This window comes from Pseudorasbora parva, chromosome 13 (assembly GCF_024679245.1).
Source record: "Pseudorasbora parva isolate DD20220531a chromosome 13, ASM2467924v1, whole genome shotgun sequence".
NCBI classification, from domain to species: domain Eukaryota; kingdom Metazoa; phylum Chordata; class Actinopteri; order Cypriniformes; family Gobionidae; genus Pseudorasbora; species Pseudorasbora parva.
The window spans coordinates 21,159,098-21,186,018 of record NC_090184.1 but is presented as its reverse complement, the minus strand read 5'-3'; the positions used below and the strand labels follow the sequence as shown (position 1 = coordinate 21,186,018).

The 26,921-nt window shown below is 40.6% G+C and overlaps 1 protein-coding gene across 37 annotated transcripts in view; it reads left to right on the top strand.

Annotated features, from left to right (window-relative positions):
• Window positions 1-26,921, top strand: part of rimbp2b (RIMS binding protein 2b) — a 200,214-nt gene that overhangs the window by 79,148 nt on the left and 94,145 nt on the right. For all 37 annotated transcript variants that reach the window (XR_010897538.1, XR_010897542.1, XR_010897541.1 and 34 more), the window contains one exon: window positions 11,197-11,280. Coding sequence is in view for 28 of the 37 variants with exons in the window: in XM_067413427.1 (XP_067269528.1) it covers window positions 11,197-11,280 (84 nt within the window). In the remaining 9 variants the exon portion in view is untranslated. The remainder of the gene's footprint in view (window positions 1-11,196; window positions 11,281-26,921) is intronic.

Here is a 26,921-nt window from a genome sequence, read left to right as displayed (position 1 = left end):
ATCTATATAATTAGAGTGTTGTATATAAATCAGCTGCACATAGTAGATTAAGTTTAGTTTACTGTAGTTAAATAAATAGACTAAAGTATAATTGGAGTAAAATCCAGAACAGTTCAACTTATGTTTTTAAGTTAAAACAACAATTATACTTGTTCATTCAACAGAAAATCTAGTGTAGTTATTTCAACATATGTTTTTGAGTTAAAACAACAATTATACTTGTTCACTTAACTTTCAGTCTAGTTGAGGACAAGAAAACTTAAAATGCCTTGTTGTCTGGACAATCTAGTTATCTCTACTGAAAAAAATTTGTTGAAATAACAAAATCGCAAAAAATTTTTTTACAGTGTACTGTTCTGAAGGAGTGAAACGAGGTACAACACATGATATGACTATGGGATATCACATTCTTGCACCCTATTTATTCATGCCTAAAATTGCAATAATTACACATGACAAAGTGGGTGGGGGTACCTGCTCAAAGCATATAAATGCTAGCCTGACAAGCCAGACCCACATCAAGATGTTTGGTCTGGGAACTCTCCATTGACAGGGCTCATTCCGAGGGGCGGGGAAAAGCACGCAACTCTGCCATCATTATGTTAAGCCCGCCCACTGACTCTACACCATGTGATTGGCCTGATCAGAGTTTGGTTTTTCCAGCTCAGAAGTCTATGAGAGTTGCTAGACTACACTCACGGCAGATTATATTTGCTGCCACTAGGGTGCGTCTAGATTTCTAGGCTATATCATACCTGTCAAGTATCCCGTTTTGGCCGGGAAAGTCCCGTATTTTACCATACTTTCCCGCCGTCCTCCCGTTTTAGTATTTTCCTGTAAATATCCCGTATTTTAACCTGCGTTATTAAAAAATAATAATACCAGAAGAAAAAAACTAAAACTTTTTCAATCTGAGCTCTGTAACTAGCCTCGCGATAACTGGCATCTGCAGTAGCATATAGTACTGTTGGTGGCCGTTGTCGTGAGGTTAGTGTGTGAGGTCAGATGACAAGGGACAACGCGGTAAAAAAAACCAAAAAAAAAACAGAGAAGGATGATGGACGTGAGACCGAAGGCACTCCTGCCAAAAAAACAAAACCCTCATGTAAATACCATGATCAATGGGACAGCGAATTTACTTTCTCTGAAGAGGAGCAGGTGGGGGACAGTCACGCGTTTTGTAAGTTTTGTAACTGCAACTTCAGCATCTCACATCCGCATAATGTGCGACAGCGGAAGATCTTTTAAAGTGGCAGTAACCACTTATAATGACAATGTAAAGAACATAAGTAATTGCTCACTAAATATGCTCTGCTCTTGACTAAATAACTTCAGTATCTTTAATAAGGATTAATCTAATCTATATATAATTTCATATATATATATATATATATATATATATATATATATATATATATATATATGTATATATATATATATAAAATATATATATATAATTCATAGCACAGGTACAAATTAAAAGTATTATTATTATGAGTCTATGTGAGGAGACTCCCTTACCCCCCCCCCCCCCCCCTCCCCCCCCCCCCCCCCCCCCACACACACACACATTTTTATCAAGGGTGCGAGTAAACCTCACTCTTCTCCAGAGAGCCTTCTGCAGCCTTTAGCCTCCTTATTAGAGCGCCTGACTCATCCCGGCACACCCGAGTTTTAGTCCCACATAGAGCAGGCAGTTTGACCAGGAGGGGTTACACACGGACTGAGCTACCGTTGCTGCAGTGACATCTAGCCGGTGATGCCCAACTGGCATCTGCACGAAAATCTTAAATCATGCCCATGACGTTTCCATGCTTCTCGTGGAGTGCGCTGATATCCCTCCAGGCAGAACCAACTCCTTATAAGCTATAGACACATTTTTCTACAATAAAATAATTAACCAGTCAATTAGTTAAAGTAATCGTTAGTGACAGCATGTCCTGAGCTTTCTTTCGACTGACGCAGCACATTCAGTTTTTGTATTCAGTCTGTTCTCTAACTGAACAAATATTTTTACTACTATAAAATATCAAAACGACGGTGGGCGCGGAGCTGTGATGAGCAAGTAATGTAACCGGTGTTATACCTGAACACTAACACCGACTATAGCAGCAAGCCTATTACCCGTTATTATCAATCTAAATTAATCCTCTGCGAAATATAGGAGATTGTTACTGGGACGTTACAGGCCTGTGTGTTTTGTATTACTAGTGCAGTGTCCGTTCTTGGAGCAGCCCTGCCCGCTTTTCGGGATTCCTGCCTTTATTAGAGAGATGAATGTTTAGACCCCTCCATTTGAAGCTTCAAATATTCAGTGTTGATTACTACTGAAGCTTCGAAGCTCAAAAAATGGTATTCAGACCAGCCCTAGTGGAAAGGACATTGTTCATGTGTAGAGAACAACTGGTTTAAATAAGGACATGAAGCTAATGTCTAATTAATATGAAGCTAATTATAATCCCATTTTTTTTTTAAAAAATCTGGATATATGAGGTAGTCTAATTTGATTGTAGTATTAATACAAGTCATGTAAATTAATACAAATGTTATCTACATGATAATCTTATAACGAATATAAATTTTTCTAGTTTTATCGTATGAAAATTGGGGGTAAACAAATCCTTTAATCACTAACAAACAGGAAAAGTCATCAGGCTTTTGAATATTGTTGTAAACAGTGGGGGGCATATAACGTTAAAAAGCACTGCTATACACTAGACAAACCCTAACTCTACCATAAAAAGTAAAGCCATTGCATTTTAGAAAAACAAATTTGTATTTGCCTTATGAATTGATTTTCTATAGTGAGGATGTCTATGATTGTCTCCAAAGGGAAGTTTTGTCTGATTTAGTTCACTTTTGGGGGCTATTTTGTAAACAGCATATACTCTCTTTGTTGGCTTTTTAGTGTGATCTTAGTAATGCATCTAAAATACATGAAATTGTACTCTTCTCATTGTGTACTTTTATGTGGTGTTCATGCTCTTATTTTCAGTTCTATGGTACATGTTTGCCCTCCTGTAATGAGTCAGACTGTGTCTAGCATTGAGTGAAGCAGCCCTCGAGCATTGAGCTCTCAGACACACGGACGTTATGTAATTAATTCGGCCTTTTCCAATGATCTGTGATCGGTAGCATCTGAGAGGAGGATTAGAGTGTGTCTGGACAGCAGCCGGCAGACATGCTGAACAGACTCATGGTTATGAGGGCATGTGTGATCTCACATATGTGTGCACGAAAAAGTAGATTTATGTAGTTTGTGTATGTATTATGGAAATGAGTAAAGTGGGATTGAGTATACTACACACTACTACAGCACGACAAATTGAAGTTTTAAAAGCTTTTTTGCTCTTTCCATATCCTCCTAAATACCAAATAAACAGGGATGTTTGTAAAGGCTGTCATGGGAATTTAACCACTGACCTTGCTATTACCGTGTGTGAGGTGGTAATATAGTGTCAGTGACCTGTCCTTTAGCTGTGACTCTAAATGGACAGATCAAGGTGTGACTGCAGGTGTGTTGTCTCTAGGGTGCTGTCTCTAGGGTTCTCATGTTGGTTTACAACAATATGAAGATGTTGTGATGACTAATATCTATATTAACGAGAATGCAATTATAGGTTACTGAGGGGGGGGGGGGGGGGGGGGGGGTCCATGCAACACCATATTAGCACTTTCTACAGTAACACTCACTGTACTGTTATTTTGACAGAAATGTTGTATTCATGTTTTATAATCCATTTAGGTGAGTTAGGCAGTGTAGCTTACATTTATCACAACTATGGAGCTTTTCGCATTTGATGTTGTTTAACCAAGGCTCATTGTTAACCATTGGTTATTTTGTTTATCCATGCTTTGTACACAATCCTGGGTAGTCCTTTTTTTTTCCTTGTGGGAAAAAGTGCTTAATTGTATTGAATGTGCACTTGTACTGTACTAAAAATCTTAGAAGTACATTTTAAAAATGACTTGCAGATAATATGATATTAATGAAATAGACTACTAAAGTGTACTTAAGTAATACACTTAAATAGACTTTTAAAAAGTGCACATTGTAATGACGTCAAATTAAACGTTAAAGGAGTCATATAATGCCATTTTTATACAAGTTAATATGATTTTTTAGTGCCTAAATAAAAACTTTGTAATATACTTTAATTAAAAATTCTCATTAGTATTGTAAGAAAACACTCATTTTACCTGGTCAAAAACAGCTCTGTTTTCACCAAGCCATTTCGGTGCATACAGCTTTAAATGAAGAATGACCCCGCCCCTCTGTCCATTGACAACAGAGGCAAAAGAACTGCTACACGAGTCTCTGAGGACAGATCTTAGACAGTAAAAAAGAACTCTATCAATTTGAACTGGAGTCGGGACAAGATCACAGCTCCAACGAAATTCGACATTTAAGGCTAAACTGGACGTTTCTGAATGGTTGGTTAACGTAATGTCACTTTGATCTATCTTTATGTAAGTTACTGGCAGGGTAATGTTAGCGTGAATACTATGTGTTTACTGATGTTATAACATTAACGTTAGTTCATTGACATATTGATGTTACACTTAAAGCCAATAAAACCTTTTTCTGTTAATGTCGGTTTGTCATGATGCATAACGTTATCTATGCATTGTAATAACTGTTACAACATGATTTATTTTCAGACAGTAACAGACACCGTTATAAACCAGCTACATAATTAAGCTTAGTCTTAACTTACCACATCCACGTTAACTTTAAAACCAGCGTACACAGTTTGTAATAACACAATAACAATAACGTGTTGTTCATTATAAATGTGGGATTATGCATTATATTGAAAACATCATACATAGAAAGCATGTAGTAATTTAACGTTACCCTGTAAACTTTAGCTGCAGTTCATCGTGAAGCGGTTCAACTTCTTGTGGAGGGGCAGCAAAAACACGAAGAGCTGATACAGATCTTTATTCAGGAGCAGCTGAATTAAATGTTCGGATTTAGGAACATCAGAATGACTGCTGTGACGGATGAGGAGCAGGTGGGAACACTACAATCGCCCAGCGTCTCTACTTATGCAATGGCGGACTGTTACGTCCATAGACATCATATAGATTTGAAACCTTTATGATGTGAGGGGTGTACGATCGTGTGACGTCACACATCGAACGGCTCGATTTGAGACGGGGGAAAATGTATAAGGAGATTTTGTTTTAAAAACACTGGATGGATTTTTATTGTTATAGAATGGTTGTGTACAGGCACTGCCAACAAACATTTCCATACAATTAGCTTGTAAATTACACTTATTTTGATGTGTTGAGTAACATACTTAAGCACATTCAGTATATAGTGCTTTTATTTAGCTGTAGTGAGTTATTTAAAATTACATTTAAAATTAATATATTTGAAATGTTTTAAAATTGTCGCTTTGTCTTCAATAATGCATAATTAAAATTATATTTACACTGTAAAAAAAAATCAGGTCTCCAACTGATGACTGATGACTGATCACATCTAAATTTTTCTGTTGGCCAAATTGAATTTCTGTGAATTAAATTGCATCAATTCTCAGAATTTCAATTTGGCCAACTGAAAAATCAGTCACTAGAATTTTTTTTTAATTGGATTAAATTTTTTACAGTGTAATAACATAACATAATTTCAGTAGACTTACATTATAGTATATTTTTGTTTACCATGAAAGCTTTTCAGTACATTGAGTACTTTAACTATATTTAAAAGACAATAGAAGTAATTATAAAATTAAGTGGATGAAAAATGTAATTAATGCAAACTATAATATAGGTTTATTTATTTGCAATTAAGTGTCTGAAAACATTACATTCAATTCACACTTAAATATATTAAAGTATATAATATCCATAAAATATAAGATCCATAATAATAAGAACTCTTTTTAAAAAGTCTACTTTTTTCCACAAGGGCAATTTTCAGGATTTCATGCTGTATAATTTCATGTAGTTCCATTTTTGAGATTATTATGATTAGACAAGAACAGTATGCAACAAGCATGCAACGTGTTTTATTAACTGTTTATTAATCTGTGAAAGTTCTGCCACCTAGATTCACTCTAGTAGTCTGAAGAAAAATAATACTCCAGTCCCTTAATCACTCGTACAGCGGTTTGTATTTAGATTTTAGTAAATATAAGTTTAGTTCTTAGGGTAGATATAGGTTGATAGGTTTTATATTGGTAGTGAGTGTCCATCCAGTATTTTACCTGTAGTTACTGTGGTTCTGCTACAGTACAAAATTGCATGTCTTATTCAAAAACCATATGCATTTTCATAACGGGTCAAAAATTGAGCTGTACCTGAGTACCAATTAACAATAGTTTCCAGATGGTTGCAAAGCTTTGAACAGTGTTACACAGCATGAGAAGATGATACGGATAAAGCATCAGAGTGAAGGCATTATATAAAAGGCTGATTAGACCTGATAGATCGCCGTACTGAACGGGTTTCTCCCTCCATCCATTTAATCTCAGCGTGTGCGGTATCGATGTACCCTGTCTGTAGCCTGGCTAATGCAGGCTGGAGGGTTTTAAATGAACATCAGTGCTGTGCTTTAAGACAAATGGCTGCTGATGAACTGTTAAATATTCAGACTTACACTTGCCGTCATGTAAGAAACAACCCACTGCTCAACAACAGCCATTAAACACCCGCACGCCTCAGATCTATGCTGCCAATCTATATTACATAAGTATGTGCTCTAAACAAGAGCATGTATGCAGTGGCAAACTGCAGAATGATACAACCATTACTCTCTGGCACATTACAGACCAAATCATGTTATGTAACTTCACATACACACTGAACATGCTGAGACTATGGCATACTAAGAGATACAAGAACACAGATAAAGATGAAGAAGAACGAATATGTGACTCGTCATTTCACTTCACGCTGCACTGGACAGTAATGGACCCTTTTCACACTTCCGATGTTCGGGAGTCGTCACAGTCGGGCAAACTTCTATAGTGGTGAACAACTGCAAATATAATTTATAATAAGAACTCTTCTCACATGGCAAATGAAAAAAAATCTGTGATAGTGTTTCCATTACTTTCCAAAAGAGGGAAAACTATAGAGAGATTGATTACAGCAGTCAACACGGCTTAGCCTTCCCCTGGCCACAGACTTCAGACTAGCTTGGAATTTTCTGCTTCTGATTGCTTTTAGAGGGAAGAGCTGCCTATAACTGCTGGTCTAGGATCAGTTTTCTCCGTAATAAAAACATTGGTGAAATATGCACTCTTGAGAGCGTCAAAGGTTTCTATTTACAATGTGTTTTCTTGAACGCAATGGCCAAATTTGGTAACACTTTACTTAAAGTATTTATGTATGATGCATTATAAAAGTATATTTAATGGATTAATTTTGCTTTAGGCCGCGTTTCCTCTAAAGCATCTTTATCCAGCTGAAAACGGCAGGCGCTCTGCTGCAAACGCCAGTGTCTGAGAGTGTTTTGGCAGTGCAGTATCTTCAGTTGAGACTCTTTGCTTGTCATGATACGAAATTTTCACGGAAGTGTTACTAGTATCTAATTTCACAGATTGCTGGTTTCTGTATCGATTCTATATAAAAATGCTGATACAATGTAAAGTATTTGCTCTGGCTCTGGTTTTAAATTATTCTGTTCCGTTATTATGCTGCTTGTTTTCATCTGTTGACGTTGTACAAGCAAAATGTTGGCAGTTGGTCTGTGTTTTATTTGTCCTGCCCCTCCTCCACTGTGATTGGACGGCTGGGTGAAAAGTGACAGTGATGAGTAAAACGCAGTGCTCAAAGTTGAACATTCTTCAACTCTCCTGAACTCTTTTGAAATTCTTGAGCGTGAAATACTCCCTCAGCACCTCGTTACACTCATGATCTATTGACAACGCACAAATTAAAGAACACAGACGCAGCCGGATCATTTCCATAATGACCAACGCATTCTACCAGTGCAAATTAGTGTCTGGTTTAAGACATGTTTTTTTTGGGGTGGTAAATAATGGCGCAAATACTAGTAAATTGACTAGCATAAATCTTAAGCAAATCACCTTGCATGATTCATTTACATAATTGCCACATGTTTGTTTGTATTTTTCACTGTGTGTGTTTAATAAATCCTGAGTTTTTTTAAGGCCAACAGTTTTCACTGACACAAGCTGTTAGTAAATCTGGCCGTATGTAAGCTAAATAAGAGATTCACATTGCAGTCTGTGAGAATATATTAATTCATACATATCATTCAAAAGTTAGTAAATAGCTTTATTCATCAAGACACAGTAAACTGTTCTAAAGTAATACAAAAGACAAAAAAAATTATTATAGTTTCCGCAAAATATTAGAAATATTTCTTAAGCCCCAACTCATCATATTAAAGGGATTTCTGAAGGATTTCTGTGTCATGTGACACTGGATCATGTGCTCATGTAACACTGCTCAAAATTCAGCATTGCCAGTAATAAATTACTTTTTTATTGTAATATTTCAAAATATTATTGGTTTTACTGTATTTTTAATCTAATTAATGTTGCATGGTTACATATTATGAACAAACTTACTGACCTCAGACGTTTGACCGTGTGTGTGTGTGTGTGTGTGTGTGTGTGTGTGTGTGTGTGTGTGTGTGTGTATGTGTGTGTGTTTGTATAGATTTTAAAGAGTGTTTCCAAATGAAGCCTTAAAAAATTACAAAAAAATTGCAAGTTATCATAGCCATCTGGAGATTGCAAAGCCATTCCAAAATTGCACTTTTGTGAGGTGTTTCTGGTCTGCAGTGGTCAGTATCTATCAAAAGTGGTCCAAGGATGAACAGTGGTGAACCGACGACAGGGTCCTTGGTGGTCAAGGCTCATTGATGCACATGGGTAGTGAAGGCTGGCCCGTGTGGTCCGATCAAACAGATGAGTCACTGTAGCTCAAATTGCTCAAGAAGTTAATGCTGGTTCTGATAGAAAGGTGTCAGAATACACAGTGCATCTCAGATTGTTGCCCATGGGGCTGCATGGCCACAGACCGGTCAGGGGGCTCATGCTGACCCCTGTCTACTGCCAAAAGCACCAACAGTAGGCATCAGAACTGGGCTACAGAGCAATGGAAGGTGGCCTGGTCTGATGAATCAAGTTTCTTTTTACATCACATGGATGGCTGCTTGTGCTTGTGTGTGCGTGCATGCCACTTACCTGAGGAACACATCAGAATGCACTATGGGAAGAAGGCAAGCCGATGGACAATCTTCTGCTGGGAAACCTTAAGTCCTGCCATCCATGTGTATGCTACTTTGACACTACCTAAGCATTGTTGCAGACCACATACACCCTTTCATGGAAACGCTATTCCCTGATGGTTGTGGACTCTTTCAGCAGGATAATACGGCCTGCCAGAAAGTGATCTCAGTCCAATTGAGCATCTTTGGCATGTGCTGAACAAAGTCTTATCCATGGAGGCCCCACCTTGTAACTTACAGGACTTAAAGGATCTGCTGCTAATATATTGGTGCCAGATACCACAGCACACCTTCAGGGGTCTAGTGGAGTCCATTTCTCAGTGGGTCAGGGCTGTTTTGGCAGCAAAAGTGGGACCAACACAATATTATACATTAACATTAATGGTAATCAAATAATTAGGCTTTTTAAAAATGAACAGGTTACACATCCCAACTATTATGCCAAGTACTTCTATAAACTCTACACCATAAACTTAACTTAAAAAGATTAATGCATTTAAATTGAAAAATGTTCATAGTAAGTTAATTTTATGTGTGTGTGTGTGTGTGTGTGTGTGTGTGTGTTTGTGTGTGTGTGTGTTTGTGTGTGTTTGTGTGTGTGTGTAAAACATACATATATTTTTGTGTTATAAATTGTATACAATATTATATTAAAAGTTTTTTTTCCAAGTTGTAGCCAATATTTTGTCCAACAAAAAAAAGACATTTTAAACATCTACGTGTTCTTACCAATAAATAGATGAATAGCTAGTCTCTCTGTAACACAGATTTTTCCATCCATTAATCCATGCATCCATCCATCTATCCATCCATTCATCCTCATGGATATTCGTTTATTATTGAAATTGGGTCTTCTATCTCTCCATCCCAGGTGTCACTCAGCAGGATGGATGTTGCCATTCACTAATACCTGCATGCACACAAACACTCACTCACACACAGCTTATGTCAGCCTCTCTTGAGACTAATACACCCATTATGAGATGACCATCTGTATCCCACACACGTATAGACCTACTACACAATCTCACATACAGGTCCACAGTACACCTGCTTTCATAAAGACCAATAAAGGTCATTTAGCCATCGGCAGAAACGGTGTGTAATGAGACAGAATGCTGAAAATGTATACCTACACTACAATCTCACAGTGTGTGCTCATGTATGTGTGTGTATCATAGTGGGGTCTAATTAGGAAATAACATCAGCAGTGGAGACTCATCAGTCTTGTATGTAACAACACTGCTGACATGCCAACAGGACATGGGTCACCTCAGCTACAGTAAAGATACAGTACCTAAATAAAAATATGATAGATGAACAGTCAGACCAAATCATATGTACGTTTATTATTTATTTTATTTTAATTTAATTTTATTTATTTTATTTTATTTTATTTTATTTTATTTTATTTTATTTTATTTTATTTTATTTTATTTTAGATAATGTACTTACTCTTGGTTGGCTGTTTGGCTTCTTGTCAATGTTTTTGTTTTTTTCAAAATGTATATATATTTTTTTTTTTTTTTACATTGCTTGTTTTGTTTTCATCGAAATGGGTTTGGGACAGTTTGGCTTTTAGTTAGGCTTTTATAGATAGATATTAGCATGTTTTTTTACATTGAGTGTGTGCATTTTTCATGACTATGTACTGTATGTGCATTAAAACTGTTAGTGGATTTTTATTTATAGTGACATTTTAGCATCTCGATGGTGGGATTGCAACATTGTGCTATAGCAAATGGTTGCTATTTATAGATCAATGATGTATAAGGGTGCCCAGTGGCTCAGAGAATGTGGTGCTGTTGCTTATACGGACACTTGCACACACGTACACATGCATGCATACACAGATTGTGTGTTATGCCGCATCCAGCTTCCCTGAAGAGAGGCATTTACATGAGGCCACATCTACTCTAACAGCAAATTGAATTCATCTATCCATCTAACAGTATTTATTTTCTTTCCTCCCTCAGGAGACTGAGATCAGCAAGAAAAGAAAGGAGTGTGAAGTCCTTGAGGAGGAGGTGAAGAAAAAGAGCCAGTCATGTCAAACTCTGGTGAGAGCCTTTACAAGTTCACATCTTATGAGAGCGTCTCACATGCTGGGTGTCATATCAAGACTCTTCTGAGATATTTACTGTTAGTCCTCTACCATACGGTGCTTTTGTAGATGTGATTCATAAGGGGCCGTAAATGGGGTTTAACTGTTTTAGGGACCTAAAGGGCACCCACAGCAATTTAAGGATTTAAACCTTGGGTTATATTTATTGTGGCAACATGATAATTATTTTGTATGTAATTCATATAAAATAAAGAAACCATGATAACAATATCAATATATATTAATATACTGGTGGATTAGCACTGCTTGTCTTTTTTTTTTTTTTTGACTTGATGCTTAAATATGAAGTATCATTCTCCTGGATTGCAGGTTTGTTGTTGGGTCCATTATATGCAGTATGTGAACCATTTATGACCACTTTAAGAATTTCAAAATTACATGTTTTTGCTTAGTTTCATAAATGGTATGGGTAGACTGCAAAGGTGTTTTGAATTATGAGAGCTAGATTACATGCTACTTGGTCTTTTATTCCAAAACAATTCAAGAAAATATATCCATCCATCCATCCATCCATCCATCACCAAACTGTTGTTACAAATTTTTTAAATTGTCAATATTTATAATATACATATAATATATAGCATAATAATAATTGTAATAATAATTGTTAATTTATTTAAAGAGGCTGTACTTTCAGTTGTCTGCTTGGTCAATATGTTGGTTTTCTTGTCAGTGATAAAAATAAAAATAAAAGTTTTATCATTGTTTGTTTTGTTTTCATCTTAGCGGTTTTGGGAGATCTTTATAGACCAATATCAGCATGGTGTTTACATTACAGTTACATTGTTTTAAAGGTCCCGTTCTTCGCGTGTTTTCGAAGCTTTGATTATGTTTACAGTGTGCAATATAACATGAGTTCATGTTTCGCGTGTAAAAAAACACAGTATTTTTCATACAATTTACTTATGGGTACAGCGCTGTTTCTTCTGTCCTAAAAACGGCCTGATGATTTCCTTGTTCTATGAAGTCCCTCCTTCAGAAACACGTAACAAGTTCTGATTGGGCCAGCGCTTCCCGTGTTGTGATTGGACAGCAGCTTAGCGCACTTTGCCCGGAAAGATGCAAGCGCTGAATGCGTGCTCTTCTCCACGTGGGAGAGCAACAAGACCACGCCCCCTTTTTGCGTGTTCTTGTGGGCGGAGGGTTAGTCAACAAACGGTTCTAGTGATGTCATTACATCCCTGCACTTCCTGCTGTAGTCCAAACCGGCCATTCGCTGTAGGGTTTGAAAGGGAACTTCTGTTAAATAAAATATCTCGCTTGGCATTTAACTTTGAGCTTTATAATTTTACAGGTATTATTTATGCTCTAAGAGCAACATTTCACACTAACTAAAGTTTGAAAGATGGAATCGCGAAGAACGGGACCTTTAACTCTCTTTTAACTCTGAGCAGTCTAGAGCCCATACAGGGCCCTATCATACACCCGGCGCAATGTGGCGCCAGGCACGACACAAGTGTTTTTTGCTAGTTTCAGCTTGACGCAGTTCTCATTTTCATGTCCTGTGCTACACTGTTTAAATAGCAAATGTATGTGTGCCCATGGGTCTGCTGGTCTGAAAAATAGCATGTTCACGCACATTGATGGTGCATTGCTATTTTGAGGCAACTTAAATAGGCTGTGCCTATTTGACTAAATTGACCAACAAAAAACTAGCCTAGAAATCTAGACGCACCCTAGCGGCAGCAAATCTAATCTGCCCGCGAGTGTTGTCTAGCAACTCTCAATACACTTCTGAGCTGTAAATGCCAAACTCTGGTCGGGCCAATCACATCGTGTATAGAATCGGTGGGTGGGGCTTAACATAATGACGGCCGAGTTGCGTTTGCGTGCTTCTAGTAAACACAGAAGCTGGTGAACGGCGGTCTTTCGAATCAGCTTTGACCGCGCCTCTGGAAGACTTGGAGTTAAGCTTTTCTTTGAGAAAAGAACAAAGAACGGCACTGAAGTCATTCTTAAGAAGGGAAGATGTGTTCTGAGTTTAAGTTCTAAGTTCTTTCAACTAGCTCTGGTTTGTTGTAGCACTACCCAATTGCGTGCACGCCGTGCAGAGGGAGTTTGTAAGACAACCGTTTATCCCGCCCCTCGGATTGAGCCCTGTCTATGGTGAGTTTCCAGACCAAACATCTTCATGTGGGTCTAGCTTGTCAGGCTAACAAAAAACTGGTTTTAAGTCAATTTATTGTTATTTAAATAGCGTGTTAGTAATGTGCGCCTATATGCGGGTGCACAACGTGCGTACACTGCTTATTACACACACAGGGCACAGCAGCACACAAACATTTTTAAATATGAAAAATTAAAGATTAAAATGTAAAATATTATATTGTGTACATTTCATAATGCCTTCATGTCTTAATGGATAGTCACTGCATGTATCAGAAAGAGTCTACCTATTTCCAATAATGACGAGCAAGAAGGCTTCATTGGACGAGCAAATCTGTTCCTTGCTAGAGAAGCGCTCAGTTTTTCTGCTTGCAAATTCCGCCATGTAAATAGTTAATCCACCATAGCGTGAGTGCAACTGAATTTTAAAGGGAATGGGAGATTGCACATTATGCCCAAAACACACCCATTTTTCATTAAGAGAATCGGGACAACCCTTTTAGACCATGTGCCGGTTGTGCCGGCTATTTTCCAAGTTGTTAAACTAGCAAAAGTGGATTCGGACACGCCCTAAGTGCACTTGCTCCATGTGCTTTAGTCCATGCACATAGATCATTAAAATATGGCATAATGTTATGATGCATTGCTCAATTTCAAAACATTTGGTAGGCAGTGTAGGATCATACAAGCGATCAAACCGCCAACATTGTGGAAAATGGCCATGCACTTCTCCCAGCCCACCCATGAGAACTGTGTGCTTTAGTATCATTATTAGACTGCATTTTGATTGGCATGACACATTTTGATCCAGGGGGACAGTTTTTGGGACAACACAGGTGCTGATGAAGGAGTTTGTTTGGTTGAAGCACATGGATTTTGGAAATGCTGTTCTTTTCACACACAGACAGACACACACACACACACACACACACACACACATAAACACACATCGGTGCATACTCATCACTCTCAAGGGCGTTTTCTCTTTCTCGCTCTCTCTGAGTCTTTCTCACTGTTCCCACATACCAGACATGGAGAGCTGACTCCAAGGTCCGCTGTCAGGGGAAACAAAGCGAGCAGAAGGACAAAAAAGCAAGCACGAGAGAGGGGAAAAGAGAGAGAGAGGAAGATGAGTGAGAGTGAGAGAGATAAAGAGTGCGTGTGTATGTACAGAGACTAATCGTCCCTGACTGCCAGGGAAGCTCTTTTAAAGAGCCTCTCTTCTTCTGTATTCTTCTCACCTCAGCGTTCGGGAAAGACTTTTTATCCATTACTCTTGAGAGAGAGGCTTTTTAGAGCTCAGGCTGACCTTTTAAATAGGTCATGCCCCAAGTTTCACATTTGATTCCTGGTTTTTGGTCTTTTATGGAATTAATTTAATATGAGCTCTTGTATCCTGTGCTGTGACTCTAGGAATGAATGCATCACTGTTTAAAACTTAATACTTCAAGTACAGGTGTTGTATAGATTCCCACATTAAAGTATTGATCATACATTTCTATTTTATTATATTTATTTATTTATCATTATGTATTGTAAGCTTTGAGGTGGGAAAAGTCTGATAATTTGCACTTTGGTTAACTGTACATGTATTTCTATTTTTTATTGTTAAGTGAGAATTCAGGATTTTTTTATTGTAATTTTTGGTTAAAAAAAATAATTGATTCATTTAATGGCAAGACTATAATTTCAGCATCATTACTCCAGTTTTCAGTGGCACATGATCCTTCAGAAATTATTCTAATATACTGATTTGATGATTAAAGGAGTACTTCAGCGCTGGGAAGATGAATCTGTATTTAAACTGGGTCATTAATGTAGTAGAAATGTGATTTTTTTTATTTTATTTGGTGCTTTCTAGACTGAGAAAAGACAAAAAAATGTATTTTTTCTCTCATGGGGATGAAAGACAACAAGTCCCAGAATGCTTTGCTGACCTATTAGGCCACTCCCAAATCACACTGCTAGATTACTGAATCACTTTCACTTGCCCACCACGAACTGTTCATTTTCATAAAATCAGTTCAGTTAGAGAACAGACACTACAATTAAAAACTGAACGTGTCTGTCACAGTCATGGATGAGCTCTTGGTGAGAGCTGAGGTAAACGCGACCGTGTTCGCGGCATAGATTCACAGCGCATGTTCAGTCTGCTGTGTTTTCAGTTCATGCCTTTGGAAGCTTAACTTTCATAGGAATTAATTTGAGAAGTTGAAACACTCACTTTGCTCCGCCGGCCGCACCGTTTATGCCTGCAGCTGTCAATCATTCGAATATACTCCGGGGTTTCTACTGATACAAAGCCATATGCTAATCACTGTAACCCTTTAAGAAATATTTCTTCTTATTATTTTAAAAAAGTTGTGCTAATTCATATTTTTGAAAAACCATGATACATGTGGGAACCATGATTCATTTCTGCAGTTACTGATACATAATACATGCAGAACTGCCGTTAATTGAAATAGAGGTTTTTTTTGTAACATTATAAAGGCCTTTACTGTCACTGACCCCAAAATGTGTAATGTTAATGTATATATATTCTAAAAGTACTGTTTTCTGTCATGGTTTGGGCTCTAATGATAATAATTTACTATATTTGAAAACAAAATAAGCCTATATGTCTTCATTTAAAAAGCTAGGCTCTCTGTATGGTACACGAGGCTCCATATTCACAGCAACAACTGTAAAAGCACTGAGCTTAATCTCCTGATAGGTCTATACACACGCGAACATTGGCAAAGCCTAATAGAAGTCTTTTTTTTATTAAACATTGTTTGCTGTGGATTGCAGAACATTCATCTAAAAACCTCTACAGCTGCCAGGCCACCACCACTAATGAGTGAAATACACCTGAAACATCAGTGTTTTTCACTCCGTTCCAAATGGAAGATCCTGACATGTTATTTACATTTACATTTAATCATTTAGCAGACGCTTTTATCCAAAGCGACTTACAAAAAAGGGGAGAGTAATAGAAGCAACGGAACAGACAAGGCCAAAAACCTGTAAGAGCTGTAAGAAATCTCAATTAATTAGCACAATACACAATTTTTTTTTATTTTTTTTAATTTATTTTTTAAAGACAGACATCTACAACAAAAACTCACGTCCGCAAAGTGCCGAACACTGGATTTTGATAGCTATGATAATATATGTTATGGAATACAAACAGTTCAGTGTTTTCCTATTTTTTCCAAGCATACCAAAAACGTCTCAGGTTACGTATGTAACCCTAGTTCCCTGAGGGAACGAGACGCTGCGTCGAAACGCTGTGAGAACGCCTCTGCGTTAATGCGTCGTGAAGCGCCTGTAGAACCATTCCATCGGAAAAAAGATCGATCGTCGGCGTGATGACGTCATCGACCGGAAGCTATAAAACGTCCGTGAAAACAAACAGGAACTAACTTCTGATAAAGCCTGAAGTAAGTGATCACGGACACGCCGGGAGTATGGCAGAGCGACGCAGCGTCTCGTTCCCTCAGGGAACTAGGGTTACATACGTAACCTGAGACGTTCCCTTTCGGGGAACTCGAGCTGCGTCGAAACGCTGTGAGAACGCTTATACCCACATCGCCATAGGACCAAGTGTCTCGTATGTGTGAAGCCGAAGCGCACACGGTTACGAGAGTACCTGTGCCCCTACTGTAGATGCCAGGTCTAGTTCGTAGAACCTGACGAAGGTAGAAGGAGACGACCAACCGGCCGCGTTGCAGATATCGTGGAGGGAAGCCCCCGACAAGAGTGCTTTAGAAGCAGCCATACCCCTGGTTGAGTGCGCCCTGACAGCCAGTGGAGATAGCTGCCCAGTAGCTTCATAAGCAAGTGAGATGGCCTCGACCACCCACTTGCTCATCCTCTGCTTGGATACTGGGGCCCCCTTCTTAGGGGGTCCAAAGCAAACAAACAATTGTTCAGATTTCCTCCACAGGGCAGCTCTGTGGACATAAGTATCCAGTGCCCTCACAGGACACAGCAGATTTAACCTTTCCTGGTCTGACGTCATAAACGGAGGAGGACAGAAGGCTTGTAGAGTGATGGGGCCCCGTGGGCTCGTAGGAACCTTGGGGACATAACCCGGCCTGGGATGCAGAAATGCTTTCACCATCCCTGGCGCAAACTCTAGACATGAGGGCCCTACTGACAGGGACTGAATATCTCCTATCCTTTTAAGAGATGAAATGGCCAAAAGGAAGATGGTTTTCAAGATGAGGAACTTATCCGAAACCTCCTCCAGAGGTTCGAACGGAGGTCTGGACAAGCCCCTCAAAACAATGGCCAAGTCCCATGCTGGGACCCTCGAGTGCATAACTGGCCTCAACCTTAATGTGCCACGAAGGAAGCGTGTAATTAGAGGGTGTCTTCCCAAAGACACTCCACTGCAAGGGACGTGGAAGGCACCCAAGGCCGCCACGTACACCTTAAGTGTGGAGGGGGTCAACCCTGCCGAGAACCTCGCCTGCAGGAACTCCAGCACTGTACCAACCGGGCAGTTAACTGGGTCCCACTGGCGTTCTCTGCACCATGCTGAGAAAAGTCTCCATTTCAAAGCGTACAGCTTCCTTGTGGACGGAGCTCTGGAGTGTAGGATGGTCTCTACGACCTCGGCCGAGAGACCTTCCTCTATGAGCCTAGCCCCCTCAGAGGCCAGGCCCACAGTTTCCACATCTCCGGGCGTGGGTGCAGGAATCTCCCGCCCGCCTGAGAGAGTAGATCCCTCCTGATCGGAATCTCCATCGGAGAGCCTTCCAGGAGAGATATCAGGTCCGAAAACCATACTCGGGTCGGCCAGTTCGGAGCCACTAGAAGTGCCTGGGCCCCGTCCCGGCGTACCCTCTCCAGAACTCCTGGAAGCAAGACAATCGGGGGGAAGGCGTACAGAGGCAGCCTCGGCCACTCCTGTACCATGGCATCCAGCCCCAGCGGGGCCGGATGGGTCAGAGAAAACCACTGCGGGCAGTGAGAATTCTCCGCCGAAGCGAACAGGTCTATCTCTGCTTTCCCATAAACCTTCCAAAGGAGCTCCACCACCTCTGGGTGGAGTCTCCATTCCCCGGGCCTCGGCCCCTGTCTCGACAGGCTGTCTGCTTCCTGATTCAGGGCCCCCGGGATATATACTGCCCTGATTGACAGCAATTTCCCTTGGGCCCACAGGAGGATCCGATGTGCCAATTTGTCCAACGGACGAGACCTCAGACCCCCCTGGTGATTTATATAGGCCACCACGGACGTGGTGTCTGTTCTGACTAGTACGTGGTGGCCCCTGAGGTCGGGCAGGAACTGTTTCAATGCAAGAAACACTGCGAGCATCTCTAGCCGATTTATGTGCCAGTGCCGCTGATGTTCCTGCCATAGACCCTGGGATGAGCGACCACTCATGGTCGCCCCCCAGCCCGTGAGAGAGGCGTCTGTCGTTAGCGTTACGCGACGAACATGAGCCCCCAACACGGGACCCTGAGATAAAAACCCCGGGTTTTTCCACATGACCAGAGCACGTAGGCATCGCCGCGTGACTTTGATCGTGCGGAGCGGATTTCCCCTCGGGGAGAACCCTTTTGTTTTGAGCCACCACTGCAGTGGCCTCATGTACAGTAGGCCAAAAGGTATTGTAAGGCCGCCCAAATCGTCCCAATGGAGGCTAACGATCGGCGGGTGAAGTTCGCTGCGCGTTCGTCTTTTCAGCGGGGAAAAAGGGGATTTTATTCCAATTCCTCGTTATATGACTCCATTTATTAATAATTTAGAATTTAGGTTAGAATGCCAATTGGTTATTTGGTCATTCATTTTTAATAGTTTAAGTACACATTTAATTATTCCGTTTAACCCTTTGTTGAAATTATACCCAACCTGAATAATTCCAGAGCAAGTCAGAATCAATCAAAGCGTAACAATTTATTTAACAGTCAGGTACATGTATAAAGCCAATTACATAGTCAATTCAAAGGTAATCCATATATAACATCAAATACTCTGAAGTAAAGAATGAAATGTATACCTGACTTCTGAAAATTACATAATGCTGGCTATCTTGAGATATCCAGCATTACGGGCTGACCGGTTTAAAGTGTCAAGCCCTGAGCTGTTTGCAACATTTCCTTAAATACCCAGAAACAAATGCACAAACTCTTTCAAATGTAAACACGAGTGCACAATGGGAATTTGCATTGATCAAGACTTGTATTGATGCAAAGGCCAAATGGCTGAAAGCCACACCCACCATACACCAAGGAAAGATATCTTTAAACCCTTAAAACATTGATTATCTTTTGGTTAACTTCTGTGGAGTTGAGATATTTGTACCAGTCGCACTGAGACATTTCAAATGATATCAAACACATATAATACTGCATTGTGAGGATTGACATTGTAACAAAGAGATTTCTGGTGCATTTCAGGTGATCTCAAGTTTGTGGGAGCAGTAGTTTGGGGGAAGTTTCATGTGAAAGGAAAGGCATGTAAATTAGAGTCATTCATAGATGATTCACTCAGTGTGATGTCGTCTCGGACAGAGACTCTAACTCTATGAATAAGCTCAGATGCTAATTTCCTTTATTTTCTCAGAGAGTCCTTGTTCTTCATTCAGACATTTCGGCATATACTAGTTTTTTCAGTCTTACAGTATCACGTTGGACGCTGCTGCCATGAGACCTAACAGTTTCTGGAACTGTTTCACAGTGACGGCTCGGCCTAGCTTCTGTTCTTTGGCGGCTGCCAGGATCGATGCTATGCGTGTTGGCGATAATTGCGCCCGCATAATTACCGAATCCCAGTTCACACCCAGAAAAGTGGTTCTCTGAGCCGGAGAAAGCACACTCTTCTTGGCGTTCAGCCTCAACCCCAGCTTCGACATGTGGGCGAGAACAGCATCTCGATGCTGAACCGCCATCTGTTCTGTATTCGCTAGAATCAGCCAGTCGTCGATATAGTTCAGTATGCGGATGCCCTGTAGACGCAGCGGCGCCAGAGCTGCATCCACACACTTGGTGAACGTGCGGGGTGACAGTGCTAGACCGAAGGGAAGTGCCGATATTGGTATGCCTCTCCCCCGAAGGCAAACCTCAGGAACTTCCTGTGATGTGGAAGGATGGAGACATGAAAATACGCATCTTTGAGGTCTATGGTGACAAACCAATCCTCCGATTTGACCTGCGCTACAATCTGTCTGAGTGTAAGCATCTTGAATTTGAGCTTGGCCACCGAGCGATTCAATAGCCGCAGATCTAATATCGGGCGTAAGCCCCCATCCTTCTTCGGCACGATGAAGTAACGGCTGTAAAAGCCAGACTCCCTGCTGGGAGGGGGAACCCTCTCTATAGCCCCTTTTTGCAGGAGTGTCTCTACTTCCTGTGCCATTACCAGAGCCTGCTCCGGGCCCACCTCTGTAGGTAGGACACCGCAGAAAGGAGGTGGCCGACTTTTGAATTGAATGGCGTACCCCCTTTCTACTATCTGCAGGACCCAACGAGATATATTTGATAGACGTTTCCATTCGTCTAGAAAATCTACTAAGGGAACCAGCCTCTCGAGGCTGGCCTCTGGTGTATCTTGAGCAACAAGCGCAGTGCCCTGAAGCGGCGGACCGGCAGGGAACGACTGACTTGACTGCTCGGGGACCCCCCGGAGGGGGTGCGGACCACCCGCGGAGACCGACTGCGCCCCGGCATTGCGGCGGGGTTGGCAGCGCGGCCCCCCGAGGGTGCCGTAGGGAAGCGGGTACCGTTGGCAGGGGTAAACACCGCTTCCCTACGGGGGGAACCACCCTCAGCGTCCTGACGCTTCTGGCGTCAGGAACGCTTCGACGAGGCCTTCTTGGCGATCAGGACTGTCCGCAGATCAGCCCTGCCCCTCGAAGGCCTCGCCTGAGAGCGCCGCCCCTCGTCCCCGCGCTGAGGGGGAGCTCGAGCGGCGATGCTCTGCTTTTGTTGCGCCCTGTGAGCGGAGCTCGTACTCGGCTTAGGCTGCCTGATGTCAGCGGCAGCCCCAGGGACCTGGACCCGGAGAGGGAGAAACTGCTTTAGCGCCGCAGCTTGTTTCTTTGACTCCTGGAACCTCTCGGTGACAGTGTGTACTGCGTCACCGAAGAGGCCACCAGGAGACAGCGGCGCGTCGAGCAGGAAGCTTTTCTCCCTCTCCTTGATTTCAGTGGGGTTGAGCCATAAATGCCTCTCCGTAGCCACCAATGCTGCCATAGAGCGGCCAACACATCTGGCCGTCTCTTTGGTGGCCCGGAGAGTAAGATCAGCTGAAGTTCTTAGCTCATTTATGACATCACCCCCCTACTAACCGTAGTGCTTCAGCCCCATGATGTTGCTGTAGACCGAAGTCTGAGGGCTGAACACACGGTATGATGCCGGTCTCCTCCATGACTTTGCCACCTCGGTGTGCAAATCATGGAAGAATGGCAGGCCCCGCCGCTGAGGTTCTGAAGCGCGAGCGGGCAGGAATCTTTCATCTAATTTGCTAGATCTCTTTCTTCCTGCCTTAGATCTTTCTACGGGCCAGTCAATATTTAGTCTGGCCACAGCTCGCGTTAGAACCTCAACGAGCTCCTCACTCGCAGGGGACTGAAGTGGCGAATCTTCAGTCGCGATGCTCTCAACGTCCACCTCCTCGGAGCTGGATAGTTGGAGCACCGGCGACTCTCTCGGGGGGGAAGAAACCGCAATGCGTGCTTCCAAGCCCCGAGAAGAGCCGCTGGATGGAGCAGGTGAGGGCAGAGATAAGGCAGCGCCCGTCTCAAAGCCCTCTGCAACATCCAATTGTGAACCCCACGACTGCAGCCTCCGCTCTGCCTCGGCAGCAGCGGGACCAGAGCCGCGGGGAACACGAGCCGAGGCACCCTCCTCGAAGAGTGCCCGGCGGGAGCGCAGCGTTCTCAGTGGCATACGCTCACAGTGCTCGCAAGCAGCCCCCTCGAGGGCTGCCTGGGCATGCTGCGCTCCCAAGCAGGCAACACAAAGAGAGTGTGTATCCCCACTCGTGATGTAGCGTGGGCAGGGATGTACACACCTCTTGAACTGACTGCTTTCACTCGCCATTTCTCTATCTATTTATTTTCTCTTTTTTGTAAATATATAGGAATATTTAACAAAGGGTGGAAAAACTCTTTCAAATAGACAGACAAAAACACCAAATAGACAGACAGGTTCACACAGATCGCTTGCTGAAGGCTCAGAAGCTAGTTCCTGTTTGTTTTCACGGACGTTTTATAGCTTCCGGTCGATGACGTCATCACGCCGACGATCGATCTTTTTTCCGATGGAATGGTTCTACAGGCGCTTCACGACGCATTAACGCAGAGGCGTTCTCACAGCGTTTCGACGCAGCTCGAGTTCCCCGAAAGGGAACTAAGGTGTCATGCAGTCAGCTTTTTTGCTTGACACCTGTAAAAAAGTTAAAAACAACCCAATGATGGGTCAAATATGGACTAACCCAGCAGTTGGGTTGTTTAAGAGTTAATTAGTTGATTCAGATGATTAGGTTAATAGCTTGTTTAGAGAACCTTTTCATGATATGCTAATTTTTTTGAGATAGGAATTTTGGGTTTTCGTGAGCTGTATGTCAAAATCATCAGTATTAAAACAATAAAAGACCTGAAATATTTCAGTTGGTGTGCAATGAATCTAAAATATATGAAAGTTTAATTTTTATCATTACATTATGGAAAATAATGAACTTTATCACAATATGCAAAAAAAAATTGCAATAACACTGGCCTAGTGGTTTTAGGATATTTTACTGCAAAAATACCAGTGGTGGAATGTAACGAAGAACAAATACTTTGTTACTTTACTTAAGTAAATTTTTCACGTATGTACTTTACTTAAGTATGATCAATAATGCATACTTTTTACTTTTACTTCGTTACATTTTGCAGCAAATATTTTACTTTCTACTCCACTACATTTCTACAACGTTTCATTACATTTTCGTTACATTTTCTGATCAGTTTCAGGGCTCGAGATTAAGGTTTGTTCGGATAATTAATGGATAATAATAGGCTGATGTATGAACTGAATAAATTCCAAATACTGAACATTTTATTGTATTTTACTTAAAATTCTATAAAATGCCCAATTAGATATCAATTAACAAGTTTTTACAGTACATTTTTTACTTTAATAACATTGAATTAAACTGATATCAAGAAACTTTTTCAGCTTTTAAGAAGTCGGTGTCAAATTCCCTCAGTCTCAGCATGTGATACTGTCTGAAATCATGCTATAAGTTCTTCACAGTGCAAAACATTAAAAGGATGCTATTACAGGACGTTTAACTAAAGTTTTACAAGTGAAAGTCTCTAAAATGCTATCCGAGTGCATATTTTTATCTCCCGTGACCTCTTTGCGTAAATGCAATCGGACCTATAATGTTCCCAGTGTACAACTTCACTAGCACATTGTGTTAAAAGATAGAGCGGTGAGCTGCAAGGGCCAAACTCAATTACCTAAAAGCAGTGTGTGCCAGCCTTTGGACTGTCTGCGAGGTGCCCTGGGTTGTTTGAGTAGTGTGTGTGTGTTGTGTGCGTATACATATACTTTCATGTTTTAGTGTGTCCATTAGTGGCAGCGCAGGCCGCTTGTCCCCTCGGCTCCAGCGGTTCGCTTTTGTTGATGGGTGGGGGGAGGAATTAATGGGGAAAACACAAAAAGAGAGATGCTGTCCTTACATGACATGAAATGCGATTCAAGGAATAAAAACACTTCAGAACCCAATTTCACGCTTTCGCCATTTCCCTTGACCACCATTTTGCTCTCCTGTCTGCTAACCGTTGTTGTTTTGTTTGAGAACAGCAGCCTTTAATGTAAAGCTGTGGCTGGCGGTGTTACTTTGTTTCTTGGAAGATGGGATGTTGGGAGGGTGTCGGCCATCTGCCTCTCTTCTTAATCACTCATCACATTTACATCTGATGGTTCCAGCCAGGCCACATGCACGCATATGCAGCCTCATGCACGCGTGATTTCATGTACATCCAAGAATAATTTCCATGCTGTTGTTTTTGGATGCTTCTGTAACATTTCAACTATAGGGCTGGGTGATATTTCCAATGCTGACATTTTAATGTGCTTTTTATTGGCCCATTAAGTTTCTCAAAGACCTTGTCACGCTACTTTTGCAATCCTTGTCTCGTGAGTCAAAACTATGAGAGCTTTAAGACAGATTTGATAGTTTTAATAGAGTCTCTGATTTATTCTTCAGTAGGTTTTTTTAAATGTTTTTTTTTTTTTGTAAAGTGTCTTATGTTCATTAAGAATGCATTTATTTGAACAAAAATACAGTAAAACTGTTATATTTCTTAGATGAATAGAAAGTTCAAAAGAGCAGCATTAGTTTGAAATAAAAATCTTTTGTTACATTATAAATGTCTTTACTGGACCAATTTAGGATACAACAGGGCTAAAGGTGCCAAGGGGTAAATGGTACCTTTGATTTTATTTTCTTCTAAACCACTATATGGCACAACAACTTACCATAACACTCTCCAAAGCATCCTCTTTTCAAGGTTCACATGTAAATTTGGCAGATCCTTGATGCTATCGTGAAGAACAGTGCAAAGGTGATTCTGACTGTGCTAACCTGATCTAATATGTCTTGTTTTTTAAATGTTGTAGATGTAGAGTATTAGTTCATTAGTATTAGTCACTTCAAAATGAAAATTTTCTTTCATCCAAGATTTTTCTTTCTTCAGTGGAAAAGAAGTTACATTTTTTTGAGAAAAACATTTTCTCTACACAATGGACTTCAATGGCAACCAACATGTTGAAGGTTCAAATCAATGCAGTTTCAAAGGGCTTCGGAGGTCTAATTTATTTTTGACTGAAGAAAGAAAGACACAAACATCTTGGATGAGATGCGGGAGAGTAAATTATCAGGGCCTGTTTATTTTAAAGTGCACTAATCCTTTAAGTAGCAAATGAGAATTATTGTATATATTTTGAGTCTGCTTGATTTTCAATTTTTTCGTCCCTGTTGTTAGGACTAAAGTCATTGTAATAAACATGATTAAATATATGACTTTTCCATTTGTTGACATTACATAGATTCAGATGGTACATATAATTTCTGTCCTGACATCTCTTGGAGTGTTTGGCTTGGTAATGGGTATGACAATGTTAACATAGGCAAACGTACACTATAGGAGGAGTGAAAAGCAATTTTTTTCTTAAGGTGTGCCTTTAGCCCCGCTGTACCCTATATATACACTACAGTTCTACAGATATATATGGTCAAAAAGAAAATTAGAGAGAGAGATAGCCTGGCGCTATTTTCAGCATTGTGTGTGATTGGAGAGCACATGCTTTCTTGGAGCCAAAAATGCTAGTGGTTCATTTGGATTTGGACCATCACCTAAAGCATTAGAGATTATTCATGTGAGAATTAAACACACTGAAATGCTTTTGGCAAATATTCAATAAAGCATACACATATTTGTATGTGTTTAGTATTTGACTTCTGATTGGGTCAACAATACCATCATAAATTCATGTCACAATTCAGTTTTTGTGCAAACATATGGACAGGACAGTGCCTCTGTTGTAACTTGTAGTGTGTGTAGATGTGTGTTACTGAAGTGGCTGGCGTGACTTTGCCAACGGGACTTATTCTGGCTTGTTCAATTCTAAGGTCATGCTTCTATTGAGTGGTCGTCACAGAGAACTTGTGACTGTGACTCAAACTATACATTTATCCAAAGCCATTCAAAAACATTTAGCAGCCGCATAGCAACGCCCCGGCAACTACTTTAATGATATGTGATAACTTTTGCATGGGAAAGCACCACTTCAGTGAAAGTGACCATTCCTTTTACCCTTTATGGTCTTAGTATTTACTGAATCTCCGGCTCATTGTAGCATGAATTCTGGTGTCAAGGGGAATATGGTATAGCTATCTCTTGAACAGAGTGGTTTCAAAAAAAAGGGGGGGGGGGGGGGGGGTTTGGCGAGCGAGCAGAACAGATTGTGTCGTTTCAAAGGTCAATGCCGCTTATTTCCTGGAAGGGTCCGATGTACATTACCCTGGCTCCGACTGGACATCTTCCACACAAAGCAGGATGCCTGGCTACAATACTATCCAAAAATAAAATAATAGCTTTGGTCAGTGTGGAATACCATGGTTTCGTATACTGTATATATAATTTAAAATGTCTAAAAATTAACTATAAATAATCCTAAGAATAACAGGTTCAGGAATAATAATTACATTTTATTTGGAGATATACCCAACTGTATATTTGTATTTTTTAAGTACAGACAGACAAAAAATTGTATTATTACAGTAGTTTAAAATTAAAAATGTATATATTGTGTACAGGTCATATTGTAGACTGTGTTGTTCGGTAGTGTGTTATTTTTTAATATAATCAAAATATGTTCTCATACAGAGAGCGGAACATTCCAGAAACATGTGCGTGTGTGTGTGTGTGTTTGCAATTAGTGTGTGCCTCATTTCTAATACATTATTAGCAGGCTC